The following is a 10,347-nucleotide window of genomic DNA, read 5'->3' as shown; positions in this document are numbered from 1 at the left end:
GTGCCTGGTGCTAAACCTGTCCTCACTTGCTGCTACTCCTGCCTGGGCTCCTCCAAAGCCTGGGAGATCAGACACGTTCCTTTGCCCACCGCAGAGCAGGGGTGGTGAGGGAGGAGCAGTGGGGGAGAGCAGGCGGGGTCTGTGGGGACAGGTGAGTCCTTTGGGGGGCAGGTGGGTTCTGTGGGGGCAGGTGAGTCCTTTGGGGGGCAGGTGAATCCTTTGGGGGGCAGGTGGGCTCTGTGGGGGCAGGTGAGTCCTTTGGGGGGCAGGCAGGGTCTGTGGGCACAGGTGAGTCCTTTGGGGGGCAGGTGAGTTCTGTGGGGGCAGGTGAGTCCTTTGGGGGGCAGGTGGGTTCTGTGGGGGCAGGTGAGTCCTTTGGGGGGCAGGCAGGGTCTGTGGGCACAGGTGAGTTCTTTGGGGGCAGGTGGGCTCTGTGGGGGCAGGTGGCATCCTTGGGGGGCAGGCAGGCTGTCTCCACAGTCAGCGAGAGAGCAGAGCTGTGTGTGCTGCTCCAGGAGAGCCTTGGCTGCTGCCTGAGGCACAGGGCGGCTGCACATCCTCTCCCACGCGGGAATTCGGGGTGTGCCCTCACATCCAGGCTCCCAGGTAAGGGCCAGGTTCCTTCCTCCCTCTTCTTCCCCTGCTCTGTGATTGACCGAAGATGCTGAGTTATGATGGTTTGACTCTGGCCCACCTACACCCCAACATTCAGGGCTCAAGTTGGATTTAACTGAGGACATTCCCCCTTATCCCTGCAGCGTGCTTTGGCCAGCCCCTCCGTGCTGTTTTCCACTTGAAGAGCTAAGTGATGATAATTGTATTCTGTTTCTCCTTCCTGAGCTAATTTTCTGACTCATTGTGGGGGTTTTTCTGCTAGCTTTTTGTTAATCTAGCTGGCATGTTGTGGTTTCTTTGTTCATTATGTGGTGGGGCTATATAAGAGGATTTGTCTCTGGAATTCAGGTATCCCCTGCGCTGCGCTCCCTGTTATCGTCTTCATCAGCAACTCTGCTGAAGGCACTCTGCTGCATTTGGCATGAGCTAACCTTAATAAATTCGGGCTGTTAATCACTCAGACATGTCTCACTGGATCTTTGCACGCTGATTTCTGTGTGCTCAAATAGTTTCCCCGGGAGTAGACTTGTGGTGACTCAGTGTTTCAGTCATTTGCCCTCCAAACTCACCCTCGGTCCTGCCTCCCGGGGGGCTTTGCCTGCATCAATAGGGAGGGGTCTCCTGGTACCCTGCACTCCTCTGGGGTCCCAGGCTGGTGTGCAGGGAGCAAAGAGCTCTGGTGGTGCTGCCCCAGCAGCCCTGTCTGGGCAGAGCTGAGCAAAGCCTTGCTCCTGTCCCTGGGAGCTCTCCTGGGATCCCAGCACTGCTCAGGATGACATTTCCACAGGTGCCCAGCGGGATGGAGACAGATTGAGGAATGTTTATAAGGAATGTTTAAGCAGCTATTTATGTGCTGAGCTAACTCAGATCCAGCAGAAGCTGAATTTCAGAGATTCCCTTTTCCAGAGCCTGGCTTGGAGTCCAGCAGAGATGCAGCCTCCTGACCCCAGGCACTGATCAAACAACACTCAAGTTATACTTTTTTATATATATTGTGCATTCTGTGTTTGCCTGAGAGCTGCTGGGAGTCAGGGCATCCTCAAGTGATACAGTGTGTGGATGAAGTGTGTGAAGCTCTGAATCTCACTCAGGCATTGATAATTATCAGTCCAGATAGCTGAGCCATTACAGAGATTCGATACAGTCAGCTCTTGCATCCTGCCCATTTAGGGGAGAAAAATTCAGCAACGAGGAGATGCTGCGATCGACAGATCCAAGGAAAACCAGCCAGGTTATTTCTGACAGCAAGAGATAGATTGAGAACTACAGGGATTAGCAGAAGATCCAGGGAGTGTGGAGAGACCCCTTCTTTGGAGTAAGGGCTTGGACTCCTCCAGAGAAAGGTTAGTCAGCCATTTAAAGAAAGAAAGGAAGGAAAACAAACCTAATAAATATTAAAGACATTACATGGCAGTTTGACAGCTGCTCACCAAAAGCTAGTGAGGAACAGTAAAAGAACAAATTATAGCTTATTTAACTAATTAAATGAGGTGATGCTTATTAATTAGAAATTATCTTAACATTTTGAGAAAGTCACAGTGATGTTTTTTGACTGAAAACAAACCCTTCTGTACACTGAGGGAGCACAGCGCTGGCAACCAGCACAGACAGCTTTGAATTCCCATGTTCAATAATGGTGAGCTCCAAGCAAAGTGCCTCAGGGACGAAGTATTCACCCATTCCTGCTGCCACTCCTCAAGTTCTGCTGTTTTCTTCTGGTGCAGGCACTGCAGTGCACACCCAAGGTGCCCAGCTGGGGTCAAGTGAAGCCTGAAGCAAGGATCCCCCTCCTTTTTGTCCTTTTCCTTCCCACTGCAAAAATGGAAAATACAAAATAAAAAACACCCATAAAAATCAGTCCTTAGTTTCCCTTCTTTGGTCTGGCTTATTCTCCCCTGGGAAGGTGCTGGGAGTGTGTTCTTATTCCCTCAAGCCATCCAGGCCCCCACTGCCTCTCTGGGCATCACCAGGGCAGACCAGGAGCCCCCCAGCAGACACAGCTGCCCTTGGGCTACTGAAATCCATCACCTGCTTTGCACCAACCAGACAGCCCCAGAGTCCTTGGTGGCTCCTCACAGGACATCCCTTCCAGCCCTTTCTTGCCCTCCTGTTGTTTAAATGAGACTTTTACAGCAACTAGTAACAATGCAGAATGATTCCATTCTTCAGTGGGTGAATGCTACAGCCCTGATGAAATATTTTGTGGCCTTTTACAAAGTGCCAGTGTAGCTCTCTTTACTGAATTAATATATTTATAATAAAAAGAACTTCTCAGTGGACTGCATTAATCTGTCATTGTGCCATCTGAGCCTGTGGCCATGGCTCCTGGGGTGCATCCCTGCTCCCCTTGTCTGGGGCTGGCTTCCAGCTGCTGTGGGTGGGACAGACAGGGCAGGAGGAGCAGCAGAATCTGAGAGCAAAATCGCTGTCAACAATCCTTACCTCTGCTGGAGGCTTTGCTATACACTAACTGGTGAGGCTCCCTGTGGATGGAGTTCATCTGCATGTCCAAGTCCTTCCTTCAAAGAGCTGTCATCATGGATTTGTTCCTGCTGCTGTGCAGAGCCCCACGTTATGGCATGTGTTACAGCCAGTGACAGAAACCTGGGTCCACTCCCTCTGATAGCAATGAACGGGAAACCCTGAAAGCAGATCACGATGTCTGAGAAGCTCCATGTCCCCTGTACATATTCCTGCCCCCTGGGCCAGCTGCAGTGTGGGTTTTACTGGTGCTGGAGAGCCTGTGTGCCCACCATGCCAAGCACAGGAGGGGCGATAGTAAGACAAGCCAAAAAATCAGCAGTAAAACAACAGAGCAGCCATGCTGGCTCCTGAGGAGAGCCTGAGAGATGCCCTTTGGTGCCTCCCACACCAGGTGCCTCCCTCAGCTCACAGGTCCGTGCTGGCCATCGGGAGGTTCCTGGCGGAGCAGCTGGCCTGGCAGGCCGGTCCCTTCCTGCACCTGGCCTGCTCCAGCCACGCCTCACGGCAGGACAGGGCCCTGGGGGGCAGTGCCTGCTGCCGGGGCTGGGGCACCCTGTGGCAGATGCAGAGCAGGGAGCGCAGCCCCGTGCGGAAGCTCTCGTTCAGCCAGCAGTAGATGAAGGGGTTGTAGCAAGTGCTGCTCATGGCAAACCAGTGCAGCGCAAAATAGAGCGAGTTCTTGGTCCTGATGCCCAGGCTGGAGATCAGCACCACGTAGCAGTTCAGGGGGAACCAGCAGACTGCAAAGACCACCACCACCAGCATCAGCATCTTGATGCTCTTCTTCTTGTTCCTGTGGTGGGTGACGTACTGCTGCGTGGTGACGTCCCCGATGGCGTTGCGCAGCCACAGCTTCTTGGCCAGGCGCAGGTAGGTGACAGTGATGATCAGCAGGGGCAGCAGGTAAAGAAGGAGGAAGGTAGACAGGTCCAGATACTTCCAGACCAACTCTGCAGGCTCGGGGAAGTCAGGGAGGCACAGACTCCGGACGGTGGCTTCCCTTGAAAACAGGAAATACAGTTATGGCATGTGGCCATTGCTGTCCCGTGGGTGCTGCTGGCTCGGCAAACCACACTGCCCACAGCCACCTGCTCAGAGGTGTAGTGGGGACAGAGGGAGGACACAGAGCCACAGCTCTGGCATGTCTCTCTCAGGTGGACCTGCAGCCCCTGCCCTCCATGGCAGCACCCACCCTGCTGAGTCCCCCAGCAGCCAGGACCCCTTGCCCTGCACAGCCTCCAGCACAGGATTCCTCAGCCACAGCCACTGCAGCAGCTCTGAGCCAAAGCTGCTCTGGAGGGGAGGGAAGGGCTGAAGGCTGTGAGAAAGCCTCAAAGGCATGACAAGCCCACCTCACTTCCCTTCCCTACCCACCACTCCCTTGCCATCAGCTCCTACAACCTTCCTGCTACCTCTTAAAGCTGGTGTGATGATTACTCACTTGGCTCCAGTTGAACCACTGACAGTGAACTAACAAAAGAAAGTGTAACCATACACAACAGCTCATTTTAACAACCTCTCACACCTGTCCCATCCCTTCCAGCCCCAGGATCTGGATGTGTTCCCACTGCCTGGCCTGCAGTGGCTCTCATCCCTCACCCTTCACGGCACTGCATGTGTCCCCTCCACACCCTGCAGCTGGTGTAATGGAATTTATTTCCAGTGGATGTTTTCTCCTTTTTTTTCTTTCCCCCTCTCTTTTTCTTTCTCTAATTCCATTTTACTCTTCTCTCTTCATCCCTCATCCTCGGTTCTCCTCTATTCAGCACAGATTTTAGCTCCCATCAAGCTGTACTATTCACTGCAGTATTGATTAATATCTTTAATATCCTGTTTTCAACTGCTGGAGCTGCCTTTTGTGCCACAAATAGGAGACTGCTGAGAACAGGCAGCTGGAGCAGGGGATGAGGTCAGAGCAGTGACAATGGGTCCACCGAGTACGGAGGACCTGGAGATGCCACTCGAGATGGGAACTGACGCAGAAGGGAGAATCATCTTTTCTGAACTGCAGTCTTGGCTTCTCCTCCCCTGGATCTGGGGGACCTCACCACAGGGAACGCCAAAGGGGATCTGACAGGACAGTGTTTTGGTGAATTCTGACATGACCAGGGACTCAGTGCAGCCAGAGACGGATGTTGCTGGAGCCCTGGTTTCCCACCCCAGAAGCCTAACCACTCCCTGGGAGCAATCCCAGGAGCCCTGACCCTGCAGGAGCTATTACAAGCAGTATTACAACTGTGATTTTTTTTTTCAATGGAAAGCAGGGACAGGAATAGCATGTCCTGGAAGTCCTTATATTGCTGAGCTGCCTCGTGCCAGCACAGGGCTCGGTTTCCTCTGGCCATGCCAAGGGATGAGCAGAGACAGGTGCCTCGAAACAGATCGTAGGGTTCCTTCATTCATGAGCAATTCGTTCCCTAATCCCCAAGCACAGCTGCAGAGCAATGCAAGCACAGAGTAACCCTGCCCTGTGTTTACAGTCTGCACAGTTATGGGTATGATATCCCCTGGCTATGTCAGCCACATCAGGCACAAGCACAGGCAGGGGAGGGCTGTGAAGCCCCCATTCCACTTGCAGCCCCTCAGACACCAAAGCAGTGACAGCCCAGGCAGGCACTCACACCCTCCTGCCTCACCAACAGGAGGGATCTGGCTGGGCTGCAGGAAATTAGATTTGTCCTCTATACAGAAGGTCAATGTCTACAATAGAAATCTCATTCCTGCTGCCTGTCAGTGTCTCCTTGCCCCACTCCCTGGGATGCTGATCTCAGCCTGAAAATACAGGTCATGGTAAGATTATCCCCTTGGCCTCAAGGCTGGCATTCCTGCGAAGGGCAGCACCAGCAGTGTGACACCTGCCACAGAAATCCCACTTGGGTACTGTTACAGACTGTTTTCTAGACAAGAGAGGTCACAGCAATGCCACAGGCTGCTGGGACGGGAGGGACAGAACAGGTTGGGTACCACAGAGGAAAGGACTGCGAGGGAAAAGAACTCCGGAGTTTGGGGTTTGTATTTCTCCCTGGCAGAGGGTGACAGCAGAGACAAGTGCCATTGCTGGGCCTTTTGTGAGGAGACAAGTTTCTGCTTTGAATTTTTTTTCTTTTTCTTTCTTTCTCTCTACATTAGAACCTTCTCTTTTTCTTTCTTTTTTCTGGTATTTCAGTACTTATATTGATGTAAAATTTCACTTCATCTGCAGTCATTGTGTTCAGCCAAGCAGAGAGCTCCCTTTCCTGAGGAGAGGCACCATGGCACACCAGGACAGCTCAGGTTCCTCACCTGTCCCACCCTGGTCCCCCACAGCCCTGCTTCATGAAGAATATCTGTTCTCTATGTTTTTCTGTTAGTGTAACACTGGACAGAGGAACCTCAAGCTTCAGGGAAGGTTGGTCCTGCTTTGTAAATCCACATGGATGAAATACAGGGAAGTCACAACCTGAGACTCAGTGCAGGAAATCCTGGGGAAGAGGGATGAGTAAACCAGAGTGGTCCCCTGCTCCTGCTCCCTACAGAGCCTTGGTGATGTCAGCACAGGTATTCCCAACAGGAAGTTTATTTTCTTTCTTTTTCAAACTGCAGTTTGACTCTCTCTCCTCCCTGCCTGGGTGAGTTGGATGGGCTTGGTCTGAGGAGCTGAGCAGGCAAAAGGAGGGAAGAGGAAAGTCCCTCAGGAGAAAGTTACCCTCATGGGACAGAGCCTCTCCTGGCAAGGCCATGGCAATGGAGGAGGTGTGTGGTGCCAACAGCTGTGCCCCAGCCAGGCTCTGCCTGGGACTGCCCCAGAGCCTCATCTGGGCACACAGGAGGTGGTGAGAGCAAACCCTGGCCACCAGGCCAGGCACAGTGCAGGCCAGGCAGCTCTTTCACAGCCCCAGCCTCTGCTGGGGGAGGCGGGATGTCACCCATACACCAACTCCCTCATCCCACATCACCCTGGGACGCTCAGGTGCCCTCCCTGCTGAGCAAAGCACTGCACAAGGGCAGCCAGACCTCCACACACTCCCTGGCAAGGGGAGATCACTCACCTGTAGTTATACTGGAAAAGCTTTTGATAGACAGCATGGGGCAGGGAGAAACAGGTTGCCATCAGCCAGATGACAGAGATGCTCAGAGCTCCCTTTGTCAGGGACATCCTCTGCTTCAGTGGGTTCAGGATGACCTGCAACAGAGACTCTGTCATGACTCTTCTCCCACAAGGAAGCAAAAGCCCTCACAGCCCACAAGAGGAGTGGGCAGATTGTGACGCAACCTAACACAGATAATGATAGGAAAATGACAGCCATGATTAGGAAAATGTCCTGTTCATTAGAGTGACCTGGAAGATGGGAAACGTTGAACTTCAGTCTGCTCAGAACAGCTTTCAAACTTTATCCTCAGTCTTGTTATGTGAGAACTGTTTTCTTTAAGCTGGAGGTTACATTAGGTCAAAAAAAAAAAAAAAAGGAAGATATCTACCCAAGTGTCTTCACTAAAGGGTATGTTTTTTATTCCATATAAACTATATAAGAAATGTCTCTTGTTCAACTGGGCCTGTGAAGCTGAGCAGAGCTCCCCTCTGCTGAGGCAGAAATTCACCTTTCATGAGATTTTCTTTGTTGGATCTTTAAACTGATAAAATCTGATAGTCTGGAACTTACTATTTGCCAACAGCACATGAAAGGGGAGTGATTGCTGGCGACAAGCACATGGCCTGGGCTGTCCTTGTTGCCCTGCACTGGACACAGACCCAGCGTTTGTCACGGCCAGGGAGGGACAGAAAAACTTTTCATAGCTCCAGTCTCCTCCCAGAGCCTTGGAGAAGGGGGCAGGCAGTGTCACCTGGTGCCTGTCGAGGGCGATGGCCGTCAGGGTCAGCGTGGACACGTGCAGGGAGCAGTACTGCACAAAGCGGCTGATGTGGCACATGGCCTTCCCAAAGATCCACGTGCTGTTCACAAAGCGGACCTGGGGGGAAACAACAGCTCATCAGCCAGGAAATGTGCTGAAAACAAATCCATGGGGGTCTGGTTTGTTTTCCTACGAGTCCTATAGCTGGAACCTGAGCTGGCTCAGGGGTGCTGGCTGGTTGGGCAGCTTCATCTGGAACTTACAGAAAGATCAGCTATGCTGGTCTCTGAAACACCTTTACAGAAGAGTTTATAGGGTCAAACCCCACAGATTATGAAGTGGTGATGCCACAGCCTTCCTGGCCAGTTCCACAGACACTGTGAACAGTGGTAAAAACTTTTTATTACGCTAACTACTATATTTGGTAATAGTGAACCAAGGTTTGATATCAACCCCACTGTAAGATTTGGAATGCTTTCATTGAAGCCTTTATCCAGCTGGCATCTCTGAAATGCTTGACTATTTTCTTCCAGTCACCCAGTATGACTGGCATTCAGACTGTTCTGACCCACTAAGGGACTCTCTAGTGCTCTGCTGCATGAACATTAAAAACACAGGAACTTGTTCTCATTCCCCAAGAAGCTCTTGCTGGGGTTTGGTAGCACACATTGTGATAAACTTTGGAGTTTCTAGGAGTTACAGGATCTAACAGAGCAACAGAGAGCCCACAGGTTGCTCAACAGTGTTTTACTTGCCTGGCAGAGTTATCAGTTAGGCTTGGTGGTGTTGGGCTCCCACCTCAGCCCTAGGAGAGAGGGCATGGAAAGCCTATGACCACCAGGCAGAGCTCTGGTGGGTAGGAGGTTCCTGTCCTGCTTGAAGGGACAGCAATACCAGCTACTTACCAAGGTGAAAGGTGTGTTGAGCAGCGTGATCATGATGTCTGACACTGCCAGGTTGACGATGAAGAGGCTGGTGGCTGAGTGCATCCTCTTGTTCTTCAGCACCACGTGGCACACCAGCATGTTCCCAAAGAGAGACATGACAATAATGACCGAGTAGGCCACGATCAGCAGCGCTTTCACTGCTGGCTTCTGGGATTCTGGCTCATATTTAGCCAGCTCAGCAAATTTCTCCCACTCAACAATGCGGCTCTCTGTCCAGTTGAAGATGCTCCTGTTTGTTGCGTGGTAGATGGACATGAGTTTGGCCATGGAAGAGTAATGGTCAAACTCCTCAAGAAACCCTGTCACCTCTGGCCTGGATGGCTGGAGCAGTGAGCGAGGCATGGTAGGTTGACCCCAGTTTTCCCTGCTGAGGAGCAATACCAATGGTGTGTCACAAAGGGGCTGATTTGGGACCACACACTCTCTCACACAGCAGGAAGAGCAAGAACTTCACAGGTGAGCTCAGGGCTCCAGCAGGCCAGCAGGCTGCCTGACCATCCCGTGCTGCTGTCGCAGGAACTTCTTCCCAATGCAGAAACATTCACCTTCCACTCCAAACAAATCCAAAGATGTCTTTCCAGCAACGATCTGAATTCGGAATAGAAACCAACACTTCATTTCCAAATCAGACAGGTCTGTATGTGACACTGCATACATCACAGCATGATTACACCCCAGCCACAAGGAGAAACAAAACTCCCCTCCCTAACTCCTACCCTTACCCCCTCTCACTTACCTGGCACTGCCCGGCCGTGCTTGTTCCCGACCGTGCCCGGTCCCCGAGGGGCAGCAGCGGCTCCTCCGGCTCCTGCGCTGGACACCGCACACCGCACACCCCGCACCACACACACCCGCCACTCTCAACAAACCCCTCACCGCACACCCGCCACTCTCAACGCACCCTGCACCGCACACTCCGCACCGCACACTCTGCACTCACCGCCGCACGCCGCGCACCTTCCGCACCGCACCCCTGCACCGCACACACCCCGCGCACCTTGCAGACCCCTCTCACCCCGCGCACTCTCCGCGCTGCACCGCGCACCGTGCACACTCCGCGCACCTTCCGCACCGCACCCCGCTCACCTCGCACACCCTGCACCGCACACACCCCGCGCACCTTGCACACCCCTCTCACCCCGCGCACTCTCCGCCCCGCACCGCGCCCCCCGCGCACCCCCGGCCCGCCCGCACGTGCCGCCAGCGGGGCCGGAGCCGCCGCTCGGGGCGGGGCTCGGGGCGGAGCTGTTCCATTCATAAATCGGCACGGGCGGGGCCCGACAGTCATTACCGGGGTTCAATCCGTGCCGCGGGTCCCTGCGCGCGCCCGCCGGTACCGGTCCCGGTCCCTCGGTACCCAGCGGGGCTGCTGCAGGGATGAGGCAGAGGGCAGCGCCCCCACCACACGGAGCATCCCGTTCCCTGCCTTAACGGGAAAAGGGGAAAACCGCCCTCACAAAGCTCTCCCGGC

General features: G+C 53.5%; 1 protein-coding gene across 1 annotated transcript; it reads right to left on the bottom strand.

Moving 5' to 3' along the window:
• Window positions 1-368: 368 nt before the first annotated feature.
• On the bottom strand, window positions 369-10,090 carry LOC135447623 (G-protein coupled receptor 83-like). The gene is made up of 6 exons (XM_064712635.1): window positions 9,613-10,090; window positions 8,835-9,464; window positions 7,921-8,046; window positions 7,128-7,261; window positions 3,058-4,099; window positions 369-2,427 (listed from the first exon to the last, which is right to left on the bottom strand). Exons 2-5 carry the CDS (start codon window positions 9,216-9,218, stop codon window positions 3,505-3,507), a joined length of 1,239 nt encoding a protein of 412 aa, XP_064568705.1. The 5' UTR covers window positions 9,219-9,464; window positions 9,613-10,090; the 3' UTR covers window positions 369-2,427; window positions 3,058-3,504.
• Between the last annotated feature and the right edge of the window lie 257 nt (window positions 10,091-10,347).

This window comes from Zonotrichia leucophrys, chromosome 4A, assembly GCF_028769735.1.
Source record: "Zonotrichia leucophrys gambelii isolate GWCS_2022_RI chromosome 4A, RI_Zleu_2.0, whole genome shotgun sequence".
Taxonomy (NCBI): domain Eukaryota; kingdom Metazoa; phylum Chordata; class Aves; order Passeriformes; family Passerellidae; genus Zonotrichia; species Zonotrichia leucophrys.
This window is presented reverse-complemented; position numbering and strand designations above follow the sequence as displayed.

Bases quoted from the DNA above. Each gene is read 5' to 3' on its own strand.
- LOC135447623 (XM_064712635.1), bottom strand. From the start codon at position 9,218: ATGCCTCGCTCACTGCTCCAGCCATCCAGGCCAGAGGTGACAGGGTTT. The intron at 8,047-8,834 runs GTAAGTAGCTGG...GTTTCCCCCCAG, and splicing joins TCAACACACCTTTCACCTTG to GTCCGCTTTGTGAACAGCAC. The intron at 7,262-7,920 runs GTGACACTGCCT...TCTCTGTTGCAG, and splicing joins TCGCCCTCGACAGGCACCAG to GTCATCCTGAACCCACTGAA.